Genomic DNA, 24,542 nt, shown 5'->3' with positions numbered 1-24,542 from the left:
TAGATGTCCGTTGCTCTGTCTCAGGACTTGGGGAGCTGTGGTCAGCCCCAGGCCGAATCAGCTCATCCCATGCACTTGCTGTGGCTGCTTCGGCGCTGCAATGGCGAGTCTTGACCCATAAAGCGAAAAGTATTTACTATCTGATTCTTGACAGAGAAGGTTTACACCCCCACTTTTGCAAGTTTAATCATCCATTAATCTGTCACCTTCAATGCGCTATTTACCCCATCTATTGGATTTACTTCAGGTATTTTTCAGTTCTAGAATTTTTATTTGGTTCTTTCTGTTACCATTTCTCTGCTGACAGTTCCTATTCGTTCATTCATTATAAGCATTTTTCCTTTACATTCTTGGGCAGAATATAATCGTTGCTTTAAAAATCTTGAGTGTTAATCCTAACATCCGGATCACTTCAAAGGCGGTTTCCTTTCATTGCCTTTTCTTCTGAGTATGGATCACATTTCCTCGCAAGCGGTTAATTTGACTGAACTCAGACTTAAATCGGATTCCCCGTGGCGGGCAGCAGCTGAGATTTCTCTTTGGCCCTTTCAGCTGGTTGGAGTCTGGCACCTGCATTTAGGGGTCCCAGTCTGGAGCAGCGCACACACAGGAGGGGTTCCCTGTCTCCCTCCTGGGGCTCACTCCCTCGCCTTTAGGTCTGGGGCCATTCTGAGCCCTTTCCTTTGTTACTGAAGCCAGTGCTTGCGGGTTTCTGTTGAAGTTCTCCGCGTGGTGCCAGGTGGGGCTGTGCTTGTCCTCGGGCAACTCGCCGCCTCCACTCCCTTCCAGCTGTCAACTGTGGGCTGAGTTTCTCAGGGATTCGGTTGCGCTTCGCTGCCTGAACATGTTTGTTGTATATATTTTGTTGAGAAGTTGTGGCTGCGGAAGGGTTGGTGACAGGTCCCTCCACAGTGAGCGGCAGGACCCTCTCCGTGGCTTTTCAAAAGATTTTATCCACGAAGTTATTCTTAGCAGGAGGATTTTGTGACTCACAGCCCACCTCTGCTGGAGATCAGAACAGCAGTTGTTTTCATGTTTCATTGTTTATTTTAAAAATATTTTTATCGATTTTAGAGAGAGGAAGGGAGAGAGAAACACCGATCCATTGCCTCCCGCATGTATCCCGACTGGGGGTTGAACCCGCAACCTGGACATATGCCCTGGCCGGGAACTGAACAGGCGACCTTTTGGTGCACAGGATAACACGCAAGCAACTGAGCCACACGGGCCAGGGTCGTGGGTCGTGGTTCTATGGCAGCAGCGGGGGGATTCACAATTTTAACACTGAAGTCTGGTTGCTGCGGGTACCGCGGAGGTTGCGTTTGTTGGGTCCCGGTCCCGGGTCCCTAACCGGTGCGAGGCGGCGCCTCTTGCAGCGAGTGGCACGTTGTGCGGATCGTGGCCCCTGGGCAGCCGGGTGCGCAGCTCCTGCCCCCTACAGGGTGGCGGTCCCCACCCCCACGAGAGGCCTGGACGCAGCCTCCCGGTCACAGGGGCTCCCCCCTTGTGTAAGCGTCGAGTCGAGTTTAGCAGCCCCGCAGCCCCGTGTGATTAGCTTCTGGTAACCTGGGCAGTAAGCTGGGGTCTGGAGGCAGGAAGCCCGGGCCAGTGAGCTGACCTGGAAACCTGGGCTTCTGGTCTGTCGAATGGGTCCTACAATCTGCCTCCTGCAGCACGTCACGAAGCCTCACTGAGAACCCCAGAGGACCGGCCATTTGGCCCCCAACGCGGGACACGCTGGCTCGGGGAAGACCAGGCAGCGGCTGTTGCAACAGTCATTTGCTGTGGCCAGCAGCTGGATTTGAAATGTTCTGGAGCCCTAACCGGGGTGCTGAGTGGTTAGAGCGTCGGCTTGCGGACTGCAGGGGCCCGGGTTCAGTTCCAGCCAAGGGCACGTACCCCGGCTGCAGGCTCCATCCCTGGCCCCGGTCGGGGCTTGTGCAGGAGGCGACCCATCATTGACTCTCCCACATCGATGTTTCTCTCTCCCCCTTCCACTCTCCGAAAAGCAAAGGAAAAAATATCCTCAGGTGAGGATTTTAAACAAAAACACCACCAAAAAAAGTTTCAGAGCCAATTGCGGAGTGTGTCGGGACGCGTGCTTCCTGGGGCGAGGCGGCCGGCGTGTGGAGCTTATCCTGTCGCCAGCTGATCTGCGGGCCTGGTGCGCTCTGTGAAACTGACCGCGGTGGTGGCGCCGTGCCAGGTGTTCTGATGGCCGTCACTGGCTGAGGCGCGCTCCATCCAGTGTCCCCGGGCCCGCTTGGCCCGCCCGGCCCTCCGAGCGTCCTGAGCGGGGCTCTGCTCCTCCCGCCCGCCCCGCACTCGCCCGGTGTGCGGGGCCTGGCGCTCCTGTCCTCAGCCGCGTTCTCCAGGGGGGTGTCCTGGCGGCTGTGCGCGGAGGCCAGGGCCGCCCTTCCCAGGTCCTAGCAGGCCATCCCTCTGCTCACGTGGGATGACAGGGCCATTCGGGCAGGTGTCAGTCCACTTCCTCAGTGACACCTCGGTGCTGATTTCCCCACCGTGGCCCAGAGCTGGGAGAGCCCTTGAATGCTACGCTCAAGCCGGCGCTTGCCCTCTGCCTGCCCTGGCTCCTGTCCCTCCTGTCTTGGGGACTGACCTGAGCCAAGAGGCTGGGGAACGACACTGCTCTTTATTTTGAAATAGGCTGGGAGTTCGGCCCATCGAGTCTTTTGATCCAAGGGTGTTTAAGCAAAACCTTGAGCTTGAGAGTGCAGGCCCTCAAATGGCTGGCGGGGGCTTTTCCCTCAGAACGAGCAGCCGGCCTCTGAGGTGCACTGAAGGAAAAGAGGGCAGAGGTGGCATTGATCATGGAAAAAATCAAAAGTGTCAGAAAAAAGGCCATCGTTTTGTTTGCAGAATTCGGTTAGAGGTTGGTACTGGTGTTGCGCAACCAAACTGTTAAGGACTCACAGGACCAATGGCCTGGGCCTCTGCCCTGTGCCGGGGTCACCCTGTGCTGCTGTTGTGAGCATCCTGCTCAGACCAGTTGCGACACAACCATCACTGGCCTAAGCTGACCTACGCTGACCTGTTAACAATGGTTCCAGGAAGGCCCTCAGGACTCTGGGAGGTGGCTCCTTACATCCGACCAGGGCTGCTCCTCCCTGTACGAGCAAGGCCTCGGCCTCCTTACTGAAAGCAGGTTTCTGCTTCAACTACCAACGCCAAGACTTGGTGCACGTGTTGTCCCCCAGACAACCCAGGCAGGCTGAGCAAACTCTCATGAGAAGGCTGATGGGCGACGGGTCTGTGGGCAAGGCAGAGGAGCTGGCACCCAGATCCCGAGGATGGAATGCTGGCAAGTGGCCACCTTGCTGCCCTCTCTCCACCACTTTGTCCTCTGGTCACCCACTTCCTGTCTTGCATTCCTCATGAGGCAGAGAAGCCCACGGCCCACAGCTTGGCAGATTTCCCGGCCCCCAGTCTCAAGTTTATTCCCTCTCCCTCGCTGGGTCCCACTCCTCTTTGTCTTGGGTCTAGTGAGAGTCCCAGGACTCGGTGGGGGCTGGAGCCAGCGCTGCCTCCTCTCTCTCAGGCCTCTGTCCACTTGCAAACCAGTGACAAGTGTTCCAGGTTCTACCTAACGGGAGACTTATTGGAACTTAGGGAACTGACTAGGAAGAATCCAAGTTAAAGGAACCATAAACTGAGGCTGAGCGTGCCACATGACTTTTTCACACCGCAAGTGTCTAAGACCTCAACAGCACACCGACATAACCACAGCTACAAAGTGCCTGCAAACTGCCCAGCTGGTGTGGCTCCATGGCTGAGTGTTAACCTATGAACCCGGAGGTCACGGTTTGATTTTCAGTTAGGGCACATGCCCCGGTTGTGGGCTTGATCCCCAGTAGGGAGCCAATCAGTGCCTCATCGCTGGTATTTCTCTTTCCCTTTCTCTCTGAAATAAAAACATATTAAAAAAATAAAATAAAAAAGGCGCCCACTAACTCCTGGCTCTAAGTAGTAAGAATTCCAGCCCGAGTTATGTAGAGATCAGTGTATGTTGTCCAACACTGGCTCTCAAGCTTCTCTTCATCGGGCGCACCCAGTCCTGGGAAAGAGCATTTGCGGCTCTGCTACCCAAGGCCCAGAGTCATGGGAACAAAGCTCTGGACACACTCTCAGTGTTGTGTCACCCAGTAAGCTGGTGTGTGGGGACAGCTGCCACCTCCCCCCGCACGCAGTGCTGCAGCATCCCCAGGCGCGCTGGCGGAGGGATCAGGGCGGCATTGCTGACTGGGGCACTGGTGCCCGACACAGCTTAAGCTGAAACAGGGCTGCCTGCCCTCGAGAGGATGGAGAAGGGCTTCGAACCCCAAGGGGAAGGCTGAGGAGGAAAAGGATGGCTGATCCATCAGAAGACTTGGGAGAAGTGCTGTCCTGGGAGAGGCTCCCCACTCACGGGAAGTCAAGAGTTCAGTCTCACTAAAAGAAAGCAGCCCATGAATTGCACAGAAATGGAAATGACTTATAGATCGAAAGCTCTTACCTGGCGCGTCCCCCCCCCCCCCCCAGAGGAGGGAAGCGGCCCGCGTTGCATGATTAGACTCGCATTTCAGGACCGACGCCTGCGTGAGGGGCCACTGTGCTTGAAGTGAGTTCCCTGTTGGAAGCTGCCAAAGAAACGGACTTCGTGGAGGCAGGAGGCTGTGCAGGCCAGCACGCACTGAAGGGCAGAGGCGGGCGGGCTGGTCGCCTGGGCCCGGGCCCGGCCTGCTTCTGGGAGAGCCGCGCACATCCTGGGGAGCGCGCGGCGTGTACAGACAGACTGCCACGTTCCCACCCCGACGCCAGCGGCAGCTTCACGGAGCGCAGTGGCTACGGGCAGCACTGGATCGCGAGCGCGGCTATGCAGACACAGCAGATTCTATTTTTAACACTTTATTGGCAAAACAGAACTCCCTTCCCTCCCCCTTTCAGAGAACTAGTCTTTGTTTGTGTGGTTCACCTAACTCACCTGCTTAGCCAAGGCTACGAAGGCGACTGAGAGCGCAGCCCCCCAGCGCTGCCAATCTGACCTGTTCCCACAGGTCATCCGGAGGCGGCAGTAACGGGAATGGGACATGCTAGGCTTTAGAGAAACTTGGCCGTCTTATCTGCATTAGCTCAGGTTAGAAAGAAGAGTCACTATGAGCGCGGGCAAGTTCCAACATGCAGCCTCTGGCCGAAGCACCTCAGGCTGGTGAGGGAGGGGGCCCGTCCTGGACTCTGTAAACGCGCCTTGCCTAACGCACGCTTCTGACACACAAACCCCCGACTCAGGAGTATCCGAGAAACGGGGGAAAAATAAGAGGACGTGGTTCATGGGGGGGGAGGGGGGGGCATGTAAGGAGCTACTAAAGTACGTGCTTTAACAGCACCCCCACCCCTATCCCCATCCAAAGGGTGCTACATCCAGGACGGGGGGGGGGGGGGGGGGGGAGAGTCTAGTGTCTACTGTGGTTAATTTAAAACAAAAGGAATCTGCAGTTCCTCTGCACAAGTTTTAAGGACTTTGAAGACTAGCAAATGGAATCGAAATCACATTCAGGAGTCCTGGTGTGGGTATTTCCCCCCCCCCCAAACCTGCAGAAGTGAGAACATAAAATTATGTAACTTCTGTCTGGAATTTAATTTTTGTATGAGAAGTTAGAAAAATTAAAATGACCAACTGCCAGGATATTTCTAACCGTTATTGGCACTTGCCTTTAATCAGTCATTTTGGAAGCCTCCCCTGCCCCCGCCCTGACTAGCAAGTGGCATCCCGGAGGGCCAAGGAAGTAGCGCGGACAGGCAGTGAGCACTTCAAATCCAGAGGCAGTTTCAGGTTCTGTGGACAACAGGAGCTTCAGTTCTGACATCTCTAGGACTGAACCAGAGCTGCAGGTGACCCTGTCTGGAGAGAGACGGGGTCTTCCCATTAGTCTCTGGTACAGACAGAGCAGGTAGGAGGGTGACAGGAGCTCTGGTACCAACAACCAAAGTGAAGATGAGGTGACAAAGTCTAGAAAGGAGTCATTTATTTAAAAAAAACCAAAACAACAAAACAACAAACAAAACAGCCCTCAGCAGGATTTGAAGACACACAGAGGAATGCACCACCCTGCCCGCTTCACGCTCCCGACAAGCACAAGCACTGCCTGTGCGCGCCACCCGCTGAGCTCTATCCTCCGTCCACTGTGCCTCAGGCAACAGGAACCACGTATTACACAGGTCAAGACGGGCGGGTCACCTGCTTACGGGAGAAATCACGGCCCAAGCCCTTCCCCAGCCTCCGCTGTCAGGTACGCAGGCAGCTCCAGGCCTCTCTCTGCTGCTGAGCTCTGGGCACTTACTCATCCGGCCGGCTGCTCAGGCAGAGGCGAGCGGACGCGCTCACGTTACCGCGGGAACGCGGCTCTCCAGCACAGCCCACAGCCCAGGGTCAGATCCTTCCACGATTCCTGGAATGTCGGGCGCATCTCAGAGGGGCACTTGACATTTGTCCCCACAGGTAAACCAAGACTATAATCACAACAGCAAGGACAGGATTGTGTTTTTTTCCTTTTTTTTCTTAAAGGAGTGAGGGCATGGAAAATACAGCACACCAATGAAACAAAATGCCAAAAAAAATTACAAAAAAATAGAAAATAGAAAAATGTATTTACAAGTAGTACATTACTATGATCAGAGAGCACAGACACCTGCTGCTATAATACATGCATCGGCTCCAGAAGAAAGGACTAAAACCCTGCAAGGGAGAAGCCTGGAGAAACAAAATAAAGGGCCAGAAAGGTTTGTCTTTTCATCCCTAATTTGCTACACTGATCAAAACCAAATGAGCGTCCCCTAAAGTCCATGAGTATATCAGTACAAATACTAGACTGGTTTTTTAACTGCACGTTCAGTCGTGGAGGGAAGGACAGCAGCTTATCCATATACAAGGAAGCCCGAGTCAAGGGCTCTACATGCTAACAATTACAGCAAGCCCCCGTCTGCTACACAGCATGACCTTAGCAGGTTTGGAGTTTTCTTTATTCATATATACCTATGTGCGTGTGTGTATGTATAAAAACCGTGCCCTCATTCACTGCCAACACAACATCTGGGTGGACATGAACTCTTTACAACAGTTCTTATGTGTATGTTGTAAGAAGTCACTCAATGTCTGTGGATTTAATAAGTCACTTCACACCACAGAAAATATTTAATAAATCCAAAAAAAGGAAAGAAGAATATAACGACAGAAGAGCTTCTGTCTCAGTTCTCTGAAACTGAATCCCCCACAGGAAACTGGTCCCAAAGTTCTTGAGGGTTCACTGAAGAAACTTCGGTTTGCTAACGTTTTTCATCCTTTTAGTGTTTAAAAGGTATAGAACGACTCCTTGCCGTTGTCAGTTTTAAAGAGTCACATCTCCATCCCCCACAGGTAACAGTCTAGTGCAGATCCATAAAAATGGGGAAGGAGGAGCGCTGGGGAGGGCCTGTCACTTGAGGAGGGGCTCCACCTCTACAACGGCAGGAAGAAAGGATCCGAGCAGGGCTCCAGCACCGCGCTCCTGCAAACAAGCTCCCTGCAAACGCAAAATCCAATCACACGTCAGTTCCTTAAACAGGTACGTCTCCGAGTACCAGGCCAACTCTAAGAGGAAACAAAACCACGCGTTGACAGAAAGGGACTAAGATGGCCATTCTGGTCACTCTCTGTGATCCATCATACTTCCAGGAACCGGGAGCTGCTGGACTTGGAGTGGAACGGCTCAGACCACATCCGCCGTAGGTCACCCTGGGAAAGAAGGAACTGGACTAAGTTACAGGTTTAAACACAAGGCACATATCAACACGTCTTTTCTGATTCTTGATCTCAGGCTGCTTCTGTGGAGAATCAAAGAACATTCACATTTTACTCACTGAACAGTAACCCACCATTCTTGGAAGGACTCACCAGAAGAGCTCTAAGGCCCCTTGAGCAGGGTGGGGCTTTTACCAACGCTATCCTGGTACAAGTTCTATTGCTTATGAGTCAGATGATCTAGGGAAGTTAGTTAATTTACCTCTGTGTCTGTTTCCTCATCTGTAAAATGGAGTTAAAAACAGAAGTCCTGTAAATAAGGTAATGTTCTAAGTCTAGTTTTTTATCATTTCCTATTTCCAAACTTTATTCATTCAGAGTTTTGTTTTTTTTAGATTCCATGTATGAGTGAGATTATATGGTATTTGTCTTTGTCTTATTTCACTTAACACAACACCCTCTAGGTTCATCTATGTTGTTGCAGATGGCAAGATTTCATTCTTTATTGCTTAATAATATTATGCAGACTTATGTATATTGACATACATCTTTTTTATCTATTCATCTATTGATGGGCATGTAGGTTGCTTCCATATCTTGGCTGCAATGAACACAGTGGTGCATAGATCTTTTTGATTTAGGGATTTTGTTTTCTTCAGATAAATAAATAGAAGTGGAATTACTAGATGACAGGCCTGTAGAACTATGAACTTCCTCTTAGAACTGCTTTTGGTGCATCCCAATTGAAAAGTTGTGTTTTTATTTTCATTTGTTTCTGTAGTTAATTTCTAGCTTCATGCCACTGTGGTCAGAAAAGATGCTTGCTACGATTTCAGTCTTCTTGTACTGAGGGAGGCTTGATTTGTGGCCGAATGTGTGATCTATCCTGGAGAATGTTCCATGCGCACTTGAAAGAAAGGATGAAATGTTCTATAAATGTCTATTAAGTCGAGCTCATCTACTATGACATTTAAGGTCATTATTTCACTATTTTCTGTCTGGAAGATCTGTCCATTGATGTGAATGGGACATTAAAATCACCTACTGATTATACCCTATTCTTGGATTGCTCCCGTATAATTATGAAACGTTCTTTGCCTTTTCACATTTTTTTGTTTTAAAATCTATTTAGTTTGATATAAATTGTTACTCTAGCTCCCTCTTCATTTCTATTTGCATGGAGTATCTTTTTCCATCCCTTTACTTTCAGCCTGTCTTCCAATGTGAAGGGAGTCTCTGGGAGCAGCACAGAGCTAGGTCATGGTTTTGTTACTTTTAACCCATGCAGCCGCCCTCTCCTCACTGGAGCACTTATTCCCTTTTCATTTACAGTGGTCGCCGACATGTACTCGCTGCCATTCTGTTCGCTGTTCTTACAGTTGTCCTCTCTTCCTTTCTTCGTCTCTTCTCTTCCCTCCTGTCTGGCTGGTTTTTTAATGTTCTGTTTAGGTTCCTTTCTCTTTGTTCTTCGTATCCTTTGTAGGTTTTTGGTTACCGGGACGTTCATGCGTAGCCTTCTTTACCTAGAGCAGTCTGTTTTAAACTGATAGGGGTTTAAGTGAAAATACAGGGTGGGGCAAGAGTAGGTTTACAGTTGTGAGTACATGAAGCACAGAGTTTATTCTTGTACTATTTATTAATTACTGTATTTTTTTATACGAAGAACTGTAAACCTACTTTTGCCCCACCCTGCACATTCTATAAGGAGTACGTTTTTACTCCCTCTCCATGCTTTATGTTCTTGATGTTGTATTTTAGATTTTTTTGTGTTGTGTAGCTCCAAACTACTTATTGTAGTTTAATACTTTTTCTTTTAACCTCTGTAGTAGCTTTTGTCTAACTTGCTGTATTTACTGAATATCTGGCTATGAGGCTTTGGTGTTTGGTATTTCTGGTTATGGCCTTTCCTTTTCTACTTAAAGAAGACCCTTTAACATTTCTTGTAAAGCTGGTTTAAAGAAATACTTTTGTTTTTGTTTGTCTAGGAAACTTTTATCTCCTTCAATTCTCAATAACCTTGCTGGGTAATTATTCCAGGTTCCCTTCTTGTTTTTCTCTTGCTTCCTTCAAAACTGTCTCTATAACTTTTGTCATTTTAACTACAATATGTCTTTGTGTGGGTCTCTTTGGGTTCAACTTGTTTGGAACCCTCTGTGCTTCCTGGGCCTGGATGTCTATTTCCTTTTCCGGGTTAGGAAAGTTTTCAGCCATTACTTCTTTCTAGGATCCCTATATCTTGCAAATATTTGAACATTTGATGTTATCACGGAGGTCCCTTTAAACTATCCTTAATTATTTTCTCTTTTGTCTTTTTGTTTTGTCTTTCTATGTTTGCTTCTATGAATTAGAGAAAATAGCTGTCTCTTCCAATCCTGGAGAAGTGGCTTTATGCAGCAGTACACTCTGTGGAGACTGTGGGTGCAGGGTGATTTTGGCAGGTTGGTAGGAGCTGAGCGGGTGCTTAAGGTGTCTGGGGCAGTGGCCTACTGAGCTGGAGCGGCTCCAGTGATGTGTCCAGGAATACACTGCAGAGGCCTTGCAGGCAGGCCAGAGCCCCTGCCCACCCTACGGAGGAGGAGAGGAAATGTAAATAATGGTGCTCACCAGAGAACTCATGCTGCTCTTTAGTCTTCTCTATACAGCCTATCTGGTTTGCTGTACTGAAAGTGGTCCCCTGCAGGAGAGAACTCTGTGCAGACTTTATGTGTCCAGTTTTGGAAAGCCTAGGGCACTAAGCCTGCCTGGCAGAGCAGCTCACTGGAGGAAGGTCAGGTGGGTGTGCTGACCCTGTTGTTTCTGCTTGCTCCTCCTGCCAAACTTTAACACAGAGTATTAAAAGAGCTGTTAGGGACAATGGGGTGCTGCTTTTAAGAGAAGCAGGAAGTCTCTGCCACTGAGCTCTAGGGATTTCAGTTAATTATCCATGAGCAGGTGGTGTAGTGGTCTAACTCACTAGCATTTTCTGCCAGTGGCTGCCAGAATCTGGAAGATGTTGTTAATATCAGGTTAGGAAAACAAAAGAACAAAACCCCACTGTCAAGATCAAGAGCTCAGGGGTTAAACAGAACCATTTCCAGCAAGAATACATACCCAAGTCCAGGATCAATGCCAAGTTTATAACTGCTTCTCTCACCTTTAAATAGGCCATCGTGAGGAGTGGCAATAAGGTAAATGGCACCAAATAGAGAAGGGCAGGTTGGGCTGCTCGGTGAATACGAGATGCCACAGTAGCAGTGAGCAGACCTATGAGGACAGAGAAGCATTTGTGAATAACTCCAAGGGGCCAGCCCTGAGAGAGGAGACAATCTGTTACCTGGATGTGTCTTAGCATCTCGAGACTGTGTAAATCTAATGTGACATTTCCATCCAATGGGTAGGGTATAAAATACCTACCTCGAGCAGTTAAAGAGACACAGAATAGCAGTTTAAAAAAAACCTAGAATTCCAAAGACCTGTGACTGGCCCACTCTGTGCCCTGGTTCAAGCCCTCACTTCAGCCCTCAGTGTGCCTGCTCTCCGTCTGCTGTGGTATGTGACTTTAGACTTGGAGGCAAAAGACCTGGGTTTAAGTTTCAACTCTGCTACTTACAAGGCTATGTAAAACCTTGGTTTAAGGCATTTCATCTTTTGGAGCCTCCATTTGTCTGATGGCTTAATACCATTTGCTCTGCCCCCTTGGAGTTTCTCGAATGAAACAAACTCATGTCTATGAAAGTGCAATGGAATTAGTGAGGTGCTGCTGTAGGCAAAAGAGGTGCTCCTTTCCCCTATCCTAGCCCACTTACAATGTCTCTTCCCATCTGCCCATAAGTGAGCTGGCTAGAGGAAAACTAGCCTAGGAAGCATCCGAGGTGACAGAACAAATGAAGGGAAATATGTTTAATGAAGTAGGAAGTAGGAAATACATATGACATTCATTAAACTCAAGCTGAAGACTTTAAATTAAGCATATAGACTGGCCCATGATCATTATGTGGCAGGTGTTCTTGACTTTGAGGCCAAACCATACTCTTACTACAATGCTCTTCAGACAGGGAACTGGCCTGGCCAGTACAGTCAGCATCTATCACCTCATGGGCTCGTGGGTGTTTTCCTTTGTGGTTGTCTAGTAACAGCAACCAGTTACTGCTCTCCTTCTATCCAGGGTCTGCAGCTAGAAGACCTGATTTAATTCCAGGTGGAGGAGGACAGCCAGAAAGGGGATCCAAATGCAGGTTCTGGTTCTCTCTTACCTACAAAGTATCCAATGAGGGTGCAGTGAAAGTAGGAGACCTTCTGCATGCGTCCAGAGATGTTGGCGGGTCCAGAGGCACCACAGGAGTCACCGCTGGCTTGTTTTTTGTAGTTGTCATAACGAAGGACAAAGCACAACAGGAGTCCAGGCATCACAATGTCTCCAATGCCCAACATAGAGAAATGACTGCCAGTGGAGCTGGAAGGCAGTATCACATGTCAGGGATGCCACACTGTAAAATCCTAGTCTCTTCTCCTATGCAACATCTATCAGCTCTTTAAGAAGTGAAAGAACTTATCTGAATGGTAGATGGAAATCTCTACTGGTTGCACACTAGTTTCTAAGAGTTTAGAGATTAAAAACCACAAGAGTACTGCCAATAGAGGTCTTCGACCCAGCCCCTTGTAGATGACTACAAGTGATCTGCTTAAGTACTGCCATCTCTAGAAATGTCAAGCAAGTCACTATTTGTCACACATTCACTGCTAAGACTTCAAATAAGTACCTATTACCAGACACAGGAGATTAAAGCAGCATATTAATTTTTCCAGGACTGTATTACCAGGAACTATATAATTTACCCATTGACATATTTTTACAAATGTCTTAGACATAAAAAGATCCAGAATCTCCTGTTAACAGTAGTAACATATGGTTGTTTGATAACATTAATCAATAATAAAAAGCAGCACCTGTATCACTTAGTGATAAATCTTTGCAAGTTCAAGTCAATATTCTCTTCCTCATTTGTAAGATGGAGATGCTGACTCACAAACCCTTTCCAGTCTAGGATTAGAATGTTGATGACAAAGATGCATCAAGGAAGAGGAAGGCATGTATTCACTGTCATGAGGCCCGGGATGTCTGTCAGTCCTACCTTGGGAAAACCAGTTTTCCAGGCAGAGACAGGCGAGGAACATCGCGCCCCACATTGGGCCCCAAGTGCAGCTTCCGGGAAAGAACATCAAGAGGATTGTCAGCCGGCTGGGTGGCCACCTTCACCATGACGTTGCTATTGAAGATGTAGGCGGAGAAAAACACCTGCCGAGTGGAGAGTCACCTTTAACAGAGGAGCTGGAAGTGACCTGATTTCAGCACCAGCCCTCTTTGTTCTTAAGAGCAGGGTCTCAGAACACTTCGATATCAAGCGAGCTTTGAGGCATAGCACCTTGTCTTTTTACTCCCTCTCCCACCCTAACTATCACACACAGGTTATCTATTGCAACACATCTCAAGAAACAAAGGCTCAACTAGCTGCCTCCTTACCTTTTAACACATACAGTTCAGGACTGGAGGGAGTGGTCTTAGATGGGAGGTACCCTGGCCAGCCAGACTTCAGTGCTTAAGACTCCAATCAAACGCAAAGGAGAGCAGCAGCTTCAGGAAAATGACACTTACCCAAAAGACATCGTAGATTAGGAGCCCTGAGAGAAGCAGGCAGGAGACCTTGAGGCTGGGTAGGCGGACGAAGGCGATCATGGCGACACAGAGACCCATGGCCAGGGCTGGGGAAGAGACAGCACAGTGTGCAGTACAGGCTCATCCCCTTCCCACAGCTACTCAGCTTATAAACCTTACAAAGTTGTAAATGCCCTCAGCTCCAGTCTAAGAATTTAGCTCATTTTGACCTGCTAGTAATTGGGGAAATCCTTTTTATCGCACTATAGATAGTGCTCAACTGTGTAAGGCCCAGGAGATTCTCTATCATGATAAAGTTCCAAGTTCAGTTCTGGACCTCCTGGCCTCAGTTTCCTGCCTCCCCCCATTACTGCAGATTCATCATCCTTGCTCCTTAAAGTTAACTCACCCTATGTGGCATCCCCTTTCATTCACTCTGGGACACTGTTTCAGCAATTCATTCCTCTATCCTTGCCCCTCTCAAAATCTGGTACATGATGTATCCTTTTAAAAAAATTCTCTCACAACTAAAATGTAAGGTCCTCAAGGGCATGGTTCCCATCAGTATTCCTGGAGTCTCTAACACGCCTGGCAGGTGAATGGGAACTATGACCAGAGAACAGATCAAACACATGTTGGGGTAGAAATGCTGGCTGGGGTGGTGCTGTAGGGTAGCAAGAGGTGATGTGTTCAGGAGCTTACAGGTGAGTACAAGGAGTGCAAAGCATCAAGGGAACGAAGGAAAAAAGGAAGACGTGAGGTAGATAAGAGGAGTGTGTGGGCAATGGGATCAGAGGACTGACTGATAATAACTGAAAGGGGTATGGAAACCCACTGGGCAGACAAGCAAAAGGGCGGGCTCCCAAGGTTAAATGTACATGCCTCTAACACATGCAGGTGGCCGGTCCATCCCAGAACTTTTCTATTCAATATACCATTCAATTACTTAATCCTAAACCAGCAGGAAACTTTACAGGTCTTATGGTCTAAGCATCCACTCATTGCTTTCACTCATCTTATGCTAATCCTACCCACTTAGCTTGAAGTCAAACATGGACAATACAACTGCTCAGTGACAGAATTTTTCATGACTCTAAACCAGCAATCTCAAACTTTTTCACCTCATGGCACACATAAGCTAATTACTAAGATTATGCAGCACACCAAAAACATATTTTTTGCCAATCTGCTAAGAAAAATAGGTATAATTTTGATTCACTCACACCTGACAGCTATTGTTATGTTGTTGGCTGTTGTCATTTTTTAATTTGACAATCTAAGGGAAAAGAGGTCAGTGCCCCTGACTAAACAGTCAGGTACCAGCCCAGTCGGGCGTGGCTCAGCCGTTGAACACCGACCTAGGATCCAGGAGATCACGGTTAGATTCCCGGTCAGGGCACGTGCCCGGGTTGCAGGCTCGATCCCCAGTTGGGGGTGTTTAGGAGGCAGCTGATCAATGACTCATCATTGATGTTTCTCTCTCTCTCCCTTCCTCTCTCTGAAATCAATAGATACATTTAAAAAAACAAAACAGTCAGGTACTTCATATTTTGAAAACTGCTCTAGACAATGTTATTCTATCCCTAAGCTTCCAAACATGAAACTCTGGATTCATTTTCAGTTTATCGCAGTCTTTCATTTATGTATGCTCAATTTGCAGCCACTGTGGGTGTTAATCCTTTTTGTTACTGCAAACCTTGGTCTGCTTCGCCCCACTTCCCCCCTCCCCTTACTCTTTACTGCCATCACACAATTTCCTGCTTTAGGGTCACTTGGTTCCCTACTCTGACAGGATCAAGTCTAAGATAAAGCCACACACCCTCAAGCACGACTCACACAGAACAGGGCTGGGCCACTGTCCCTCTCCCTCTCCCTTGCTCCTCCTCCCCCGTTCCCCCTCCACTCCCAATCCTCTCCCTCTTCCTCCTCTCCGAGTTAAGCAAAAAATAACCTGTTTCCATACCAACCGAGTCTCCCAACTGTACTTGAAGTCCCATGTCTGAGAGGCAGAAAGCATCCCTTTGGACCACTCAGAGAAAGTTCTTAATGTAAGTCTTTTGAATGAGTATCACTCCTACACCCAAATGAACATTGCCAAAGCTAGGTACTCACACAAGCTACATCTTATCCCCAAAACACAGTCAACTACTCATCTAGTTTGCCTCTCTTTCTTCATTCCTTCATTCAAGGAACCCTGAAAAATCTTACCTTCTCTTAAGGGCTTTTCCAAACCAAAATGAAGAACTTTCCCTTGCTCCATGACACTTGAGAAACTGCGAGACTCTCCCTAGCAGCTTTACGAACAAACTTGCCTTTTGGTTAAATGTAAATTAAGCTATGGTGTTAAGGAAGTAAATTATTAATCTTAGCTACTTAGCTATAATTACTTTCAATTTATTATTGATATAATCTCTGCATCACCTTCTCTTCCACAACCAGCAGGCCAAGGACAAAGACAGTGACACCAAACTGAGCTTAAATGTTCTTGAAAAGGATTATGTGACATGTAAGGTCTTAAGCAGTCTTGCTTCTAAGATTTCTAGATAGCTAAGCCCTATGTGGACTAGGCGCCAGAGTCTAGTATTTTAAAACAAAAAACCTAGTTGTTAGATTTCTGGCATGAAACATTTTCTTTTCTTTTTTTAAAATATATCTTTATTGATTTCAGAGAGAGGAAAGGAGAGGGAGAGAGAGAGACAGGAGTATCAATGATAAGAGAGTCATTGATCAAGCCGGCAACTCGGGCATGTGCCTTGACCGGGAATCGAACCCTGATCGCCTGGATCCCAGGTCGACGCTCAACCGCTGAGCCATGCCCGGCCGGGCTAAACATTTTCTAATCATAGCTTAGTAGCAAGTGCTGTAGAGTGAGGGGCTGGAGCAAGACAAGACTCTTCCAGTCTCTGAACTGGTCCGAGGATACAGACTGTGAAGCTGGTTGAATGATCCTTGAACACTAGGTATGTGTGCACAAGGTTCATCAGCTTTTAGCTAACATACCACACCACCTACTGGTCAAATCCTTAAAAGCTCTCCCAAATTTAAAAGGTTAACTTACCAGATGAAACAAAGTAGATAAAAAAGAGCTCTAGATTTAGTTCAAGAAGACTGAAGTTCCTTCTTAATATTAATGCTCCTTAGTATAACCCTGAAAATATACTTCATGCCTAGCCCTAAAACAACCACAAATGATGAATTCTAAATTAACTTCAAAGAATAGGCTTTAATTAAGAAACACTCATTTAAAATAACTCTACCAACAAATCACTTCCTACAAGATGACCTCTGATTCTGCAGAGAAGTCTGGAAAGATAATTTCTACGTCAGAGAAAAACATATTTCAGAATGTTAAAGACCATAGCTAGAAAGCTACATTTTCTATAATTAGCAGAAAACAAGTCAAACACACATCAATCACTAATCTGAAAAACAAAAAGCTCAAAGGCTCTCCTTTCTTTTGAGGGAAAACTCTGTACTTGTTCACAAGGGTAGTTTAACCAGTGCAAACTGGTAGGAAGAAGGTATCTTTGGACGAGTAAATATTGGGAAACAGCAATGATGATAGAAAATGATGCAAAAGGCTCCTATTTAGGGCCAGTTAGGGCCTATGGGAGCCTCATGAGCAGTCAAATTTCAATTATAAGGTGCACTTCACAGTGGCAATGGTCACTGGGCACAGTTTGTCCCTTACTGCCAGTTTTCCATCAACTCTATCGTCTAGAGGAGAACGCTGCAGCAGAATGCACCCTTCAGCGTCTTACAAAGAGCTGCTTCTCCCGTTTTTCCTTTAGCGAGTCTAATAAGCACATTCCCACTCGTACCTGCAGAAGTGCAATGGTGAAAATTTGGCTGACTTGCTCTAAAATGTTTCAGATGGTGGTGTAAATCAGTTTATCTTGAAAAGAATGTCATCTTCCATCATGCCAACCTTTTTTTATTGACACATTACTAGTAAATAGGTATTTTTCTGTTCTATGCAATGCTCAGGTAGGGTAGAGATGAGAGTATAAAGAACACACTGCTTGCTGTTTTGAGAGATCTGATCTTTTCTGGGTCAGCAGCTTAGGAAACTTAAAAAAACACCCTGTAAATAATATCGTGTGTCTGGACACATGATAAAGAGTTTCATGAAAGCAGAGCCACCAAAAGTTAGTAGTGGGATTAGAGACCCTCAGAGCACCCAGGGAACTTTAAGTACCATCTGTCATCATACGAACTCTGAGTGTGCATGGAGACTAGTCCTGCCTAGGTGATTCTTGCTTTATGTATTTACTCTAGTTGAGAAATAGCACCTGGAGTTTTCATTGCCTCATGTCACATAACATCTGTGTAGGTGGGGTTAAATGTGCTCAATTTATATCTGTGCTATTATTCGTTCCATCATTCTGCTGCAGAAACCAAGAGTTAATCTTAGGGAAAGTCAAACACACATACCTGCCACTTCATCACTCTCAACACCCAGTATGTGTAGAACAGGCATTGCCTTTCACCACAAGCTGGGAAGCAACCTGTGTGGCTTTGGATGTAATGTCTGTTTCTCAACATACTCTTTATCAAATACTAGTTCCTAAGACTACTGACAGCACTGATACTTGATTTGGAAAATTTAGCAGTTCTGTCAGCCACCTGAACATTTTAAACACTGTACTTCAGAATGCTTATATGCACAGTGGGCACTCAAGTACTGAAGCAAATGATCGCAGTAAATGTTTTTTATAAGGCAACGTATGATGCTAAAATAAGACTAAAGCTGTGCACCAGTGATTTTACGGGGCCTGCTCGTTCCTTAGATGTATAGTCCTATGAATTCTAACAGATCTGTGGAGCCACCACCACACTCTGTATGGAACAGCTGTATCACCCCACTAAAATCCCTGTTATTTCTTACAATCAAACCCTCCTCCCCACATAACCACTGATTTTTCTCCATCACTGTAATTTTATCCTAAGCAAGAAATATATTTAAAAATAAGTATATCATATGTTTTGCATGTTTTTTTAAAAAGTGCTTTTTCTGTAGTTATCACTTTTCATTAAAATAACGTCTGTGGTTTAAATATAATTTTACAGAGCTTGCAATCCACTCAATGGTTTGTTTCCTAATAATATGCAGCTTCTTAGAGTTTTTTCACTAATTTGGTATATATAAAGTTCAAATCCTTGCACTTGTTAAAGTAACTTAAAGAGAGAAAAAAATCTCTTGAAACAGAAGGATAAGATTTTAGTTTCCTTTAAGGTTTAAAATTCCTTCTTTATTAAGACTATGTTATTGATTCCAGATTACAGGGGGGAAAATACAGTTTAAAATCCTTTTTGTTAAATTCTACCAATGTGAACATGAGCAGAACATCCTTGGTTTTGAACTGTCCAGGAGAGGTAAATTCAGAGACAAAGTAGATTAGTGGGTGACCAGGCCTGGGTGGGGGGACATGACTGCTAATGGGTTTGTGTTTTAGAGGCGAGGTGATAAAAATGCATGCACTAAAACTGATGTAGTGATGTTTGTACAACTCTGAGTGTACTAAAAACCAACGAATTGTACACTTTACGTATATTGTATGTGAATTATATCTCAAAAAAAGCTCTTATTAAAAAAATCCTTAAAATGCGGGTAAAAATAAAAAACTCAATGATACATAACACCATCTTCAGATACCTAATATTCATGGTAATCAAAAGTAGTATGACTAAAACACAGCAGAGCAAGAGGGGACAAATTTAAGTATCTATAAACTATATCAGAATTTTAACCTGTCACATGGTAGTTACTCACCATCCATGAGAAGCCAATGGCCAGTGAGAACCCAGATGAGGACGAGCATGACAGACAGAGAGAACGATAGCAGCTCAGCAGCAGTGAAGCGCCCACAGCAACCAAAGGAAATCCTGGAAAACACGTGACACATTCTATTCAATAACCAAACTCTCTTTTGGTGGTTCATAATCAGAGTTCATCAGGGCCAGATTAGAGTAGTAGGCAAGTATCTAGATACCCAGATATGAAACATACCCAAACCTCTTTGGAGCAAATTACAGAGAGCTCAGAGAATTATATTTCTGAACCCAATTGATAATGTACTTTTTATACCAAATTATCAACATGGGTGTTTAGAAGTTTAAAGTGACAATATCAATCTTTGGAGATTCTAAGTACAGTGGAAATTCTATTCTTATGAGGAAAACACTGAGGAAAGTTAATAATTCAATTCATTTAGCAAAGATGAATAAATACTTATAAGATAGTAAATCTATTTGGTTATCACTAATTCCTGGGAATATCAGCTGCCCCCACGTGATGGTTTCCTAAGTGCATACACCATCTCCATTAGCAACAGACTCTTGTTTCCACGGAGCAAGAGCTTTAGGAGTTAAGGTGTTTCGAACATTGGGATTAAACCTAAGTGATTCTAGGTCACCAAAGATAAAAGGCAAAGAATGTATGAGTCAACAACTATTTTCATATTCCATTAACTCATCAGTAAAAGAAAGAAAGCATTGCTTTAAAAGGAAAATTCTCATCTTTCAATAAGCTAAGCAGGAAGCGTATTACAATGACTCTGACTTCCTAGGATTTGTTTATATTTCCTCTACTATGAAAAGGTGCAGCCCAGCCAGGCGTGGCTCAGTGGTTGAGCATCGAACTAGGATCCAGGAGATCAAGGTTCGATTCCTGGTCAGGGCACATGCCCGGGTTGCAGGTTCGATCCCCAGTCAGGAGAATGCAGGAAGCAGCCGATCAATGACGACTCTCTCATCATTGATGTTTCCCTCTCCCTTCCTCTCTCTGAAATCAATAAAGATATATTTTAAAAAATAAAATAAAATGCACAATGTCCTCCATTTCCTACTGTTTCCTCAGGGCAACTCCTTCTCTGAAATTTACTGGGGGGGAAAAAAGGTGCAAAAGAAAGTACTACTGTCTTCTAGTTTTAAAAATCAAACATCTCACTTCCCAGTTTTCTAGCATGTGTGAACTCCAGTCAGTACAAGAAATTTAGACTCAGCCCTGGCCAGGTAGTGTCGTCCCGATACGCAAAGGTTGCACGTTTGATCCCCAGTCAGGGCACATCCAAGAAGCAACCAATGATGCATAAGTGGAACAACAAATCGATCTGCCTCAAATCAACCAGTAAAAATTAAAAAAAAAAATTCAGACTCCTAATAATGCTAACAAGTGTGAAAGAAACACACAAGTTTATGCTTTTGAGGGAACTCCCAGCTCCTTACTTGTTCTGAGGCGAGCAAGGTCTTGTTAAATACTGGCACATCGGGAGCAGGAGGAAAGCAAAGGCTATCGTTGCAAGAACTGCAGAGAAAACGTAGGGTTACATTTTGTTGTGTGTGAGTTTTTCACATTATTAAAAAAAGGCATGACTTATGGAAACTTAATCATTTCCCAGAATACTTTTCTCGACAAGTGGATAGAATCAAATTAGCCAGAGAAGAAAAGTATCTTCCTTTCCCATTGCACACATAACCCATCTCTTAAAAAACAATGAACAGGACCTGCCATGCGGTGGCGGAAGCGCAGGTAGGTTTCCTCCTTATCTTCCCTCTCAACAAGGAAAGATACACAGCGGCCCAGGGGATTATCTCCTAACAAGTCTAGCATTCTGTTCATGTATTACACATTTCCATCAGTGCTCAGCTTAAAAACTCATCAGAGAGCTGTCAGTGGAATTCCCTTAATTAGACATCAATGTTTCTAGCTGTGGAATCATCAGTAAGGATTGCCAATGATGAGTCTGCCAAACTGGACTTTCTAGAAACCTACCAGACCAGGAGCCACAGCCAAAGTGATCCTGCTCCGGTGTCATAAAGCTCCCTGGCCTTTTGTTCAGATTATGTTGGTAGGTTTGAACTGATATGTGCGTCAAAAGGTTCAAGGAGGGGTGAGGGGAGGAAAAGCCAGACTGAGGAAGAAAAGCTTGATGAGTGGAATAGTCTATAAATCTTAACTTTTGAATGATAATAAAACAAGGTGAACACATTTCCTTTTAGGTTAATGCAAAGAATAGGGAGAGAAATTAATTTACCTGCTGTACATATTGTAAAAACTACTTGAACTGAGTCAAAGAAGAAGAACATAACTAGGAGAGAGACAGATGCTCCAATTGGGAGGAACAGGGCCTGGGTAGAGTCAATAGTTTGGATACCTGAAAAAGAGAAAGGGACATATTAATGTGCACTGTGCCATGTACTTTAGATACATTAACATATTAGAATGCAGACAGTCCTAGGGATTAGCAGATAAGACAGATTATCTCGACCCCCTAAATCTTTCTTTCCCAATGGGATTATGAATTCCTTGCTCTCCTCAGAGTGCCTTCATTAAAGTAGCTGCTCAAAAAATACTTGTTGAAGTGCTAACCATCTGGATGACAGGGTGCCAAGAACAAAAACAAACGAAATCAAGAACATTCAAAGGTAGTAAAAATCCAGATTTGTTAATTTGAGTACATTTGGGGTCTTGTATATAGGTTTGGTAAAAGAGGTAGTTTAAACCCACTGACTAAAATTATTTATCATCTTTGGGTTTATTGTACTCATGCTCCCTCTTCCCCACTGATGCTAATAGTTGAGGACTGACTTTGCGGGTGGGGAAACGGAGAGAACAAAACATCTGAAAACAGCAAATCAGAAAAATTATGAGAACATTTTTAAGGAACAAATAGGATTTAGCACAGTGGCTCTCTGTTCTTGACTCATCATCAGAATCACCTGGGGGAGTTTAAAAAAAATGACAATGCCCAGGCCCAGCACCAGATTAATTAAACTGAAATCTCGGGGGATTAGTAGCCCCAGCTAAAAACTCCACACAAAATTTTATTTTGCATTTAGTGTTGAGAAACATTAATAGGATATTTGGTGGAAAAGGTAAATATGACAACCACTGAGTGAAAAGAAAAAATTACTCATTTTATCTTATGTGTGATCTACTTCCAAATTAACCCTGCCGAGCTGTAAGTGCATGAGAGGAACTAAAAAAGAAATTTTCATTAGCTGTGTGTCTATTTTTTTGTCAATACCATACTGTTTTGATTACTGTAGCTTTCTAGAATAATGTGAAGTCAGCAAGTATGATACTTCTGGTTTTGTTCTTTTTTCTCTGGGTTGCTTTGGCTATTTGGGGTCTTTTGACACACAGACCAATGGAACAGAATGGACAGCCCAGAAATAAAGCCACACATACCACGGGCAACTAATTTTTGACAAAGGAGCCAAAAACATACAACGGAGAAAGGAAAGCCTCATGCAAAATAAAAAAACTAGACTGCTATCTGACACCATAACATAAAAATTAACTCAAAATGGATTAAAGACTTGAATATAAGACCCAAAATAAAATACATAGAAAACATAAGCACTAAACTTATGAACCTTAGTCTCAGAGAGGTTTTTGTGAATTTGACCCCAAAGGCAAGGGGAGTAAAGGCAAACATAAATGAATGGCACTACATCAAACTAAAAGGCTTATGCCCAGCAAAAGAAACCATCAACAAAACAAAAAGGCAACCAACCAAATGGAAGAAGATACTTGCAAATGATACCTACAATATTCAAAATATATAAAGAACTCAATAAAACAAAGCAAACTCCGATTAAAATATGTGCAGTCTGGCTGGCGTGGCTCAGGGGTTGAGCATTGACCTAGGATCCAGGAGGTCGAGGTTTGATTCCCGGTCAGGGCACATGCCCGGGTTTCGGGCTCGATCCCCAGCAGGGGGCATGCAGGAGGCAGCCAATCAATGACGAATACATCATTATGTTTCTATCTCTCTCTCCCCACCCTCCCTTCCTCTCTCTGAAATCAATAAAAATGAAAAAAAAAGTGCAGAGGACCTGGACAGGTGCTTTTCCCAAGGAAGGTATAAAGATAACCAACTGAGATATGAAAAGACGCTCAACTTCACTAGTTACAAGGGAAACACAAGTCAAAACCACAATGAGATCCCACCTCACACCTGTCAGAATGGCTGTTATCAGTAAGAGAAGAAATAGTGAGTGCTGGAGAGGATGCGGAGAAAAAGGAGCCTCCTTCATGGCTGGTGGCAATATAGACAGTGCAGCCACTATGGGAACAGTCCAGAGGCTCCTCCAAAATGAAGAACAGAGCTACCATATGCCCCAGCAACCCCTCTTCTGGGTATCTGTCTGAAGAATCTGAAAACACGTATTTCTAAAGATGTATGCATCCTACGCTCACTGGAGTATTATTATTCACAGTAGCCGATACACGGAAACGAGGATTGGATAAAGACGCGCACCAACATACAGGCGTAAGGAAGGACTAACTACTGCCATCTGCGACATGGCTAGATCCTGAGAGTACATGCCAAGTGAAGTAAGTCAGGCAGGAAAAGACAAGAACCGTATTATTTCACCCACATGTGGGACATAAAACAGAAAGCAGCAAGCTAACTCCTAGACACAGACAACAGCATGGTGGTTACCAGGGGGGAAGAGTGGAGGGGAGAGGAGAGGAAAGGGGGTCAAATACATGGTGGTGAGCGCACAATGCAATATACCGAAGATGTGTCATAGAACTGGACCCCTGAAACTCATTAGTTATTAACCAATGTTACCCTAATAAATTTAAGAAATTTTCATATGATCTTTAATAAAAAATATTAGTAAGAGCCTCTCTTAATTAAGACTGTAAATAAAATATGCGACCAGGATGAACATAAATAAACACAAAGGGTTGTAATCATCAACCAACATTTAAAAATTCCTCCTGGTAAATTTACCTGGCCCACTGTTGCTCTCCCTTACTTGCCTTTCTCTTTACACTCTTTGTACATAAATGTCAAAATGACTTCATCTCTAGTGCTTACTCTGATTTACTGATAGTAAATGCTTGTTCAGAACGATTCTGAGGCTATGCTAAGAGCCAAAAGTACTTGCTCTAGGTATAGGATGGGAAGCGGTATTTGCTAGGTCTGTCTGAGCATTTTATTAACACCTTGGAAACTATTTTGGCCTCACTGCCCATGAGACAGCTTGGGGACCAGCTCTTATACTTTTGCATCCTTCAATATATCTAACAGAATGCTGAGTGCATGGTAGGTATCCAATACCAATCTCTCAATGTTATCAAACCAATCCTCTATTTCTAATTCAATTCTTTTTACA

General features: G+C 45.1%; 1 protein-coding gene across 1 annotated transcript in view; it reads right to left on the bottom strand.

Annotated features, from left to right (window-relative positions):
- Positions 1-6,006: 6,006 nt before the first annotated feature.
- Positions 6,007-24,542, bottom strand: part of SPPL3 (signal peptide peptidase like 3) — a 61,479-nt gene continuing 42,943 nt past the window's right edge. Inside the window, exons 4-11 of the mRNA XM_081122678.1 lie at positions 21,443-21,562; positions 20,634-20,712; positions 19,180-19,292; positions 13,407-13,513; positions 12,886-13,049; positions 12,007-12,206; positions 10,908-11,017; positions 6,007-7,768 (exon numbers count right to left, since the gene is read on the bottom strand). Coding sequence (XP_080978804.1) covers positions 7,697-7,768; positions 10,908-11,017; positions 12,007-12,206; positions 12,886-13,049; positions 13,407-13,513; positions 19,180-19,292; positions 20,634-20,712; positions 21,443-21,562 — 965 coding nt within the window. The 3' untranslated portion in view covers positions 6,007-7,696. The remainder of the gene's footprint in view (positions 7,769-10,907; positions 11,018-12,006; positions 12,207-12,885; positions 13,050-13,406; positions 13,514-19,179; positions 19,293-20,633; positions 20,713-21,442; positions 21,563-24,542) is intronic.

This window comes from Miniopterus schreibersii, assembly GCF_964146895.1.
Source record: "Miniopterus schreibersii genome assembly, chromosome: 20".
In the NCBI taxonomy this organism is placed as follows: Eukaryota; Metazoa; Chordata; class Mammalia; order Chiroptera; family Miniopteridae; genus Miniopterus; species Miniopterus schreibersii.
This window is presented reverse-complemented; position numbering and strand designations above follow the sequence as displayed.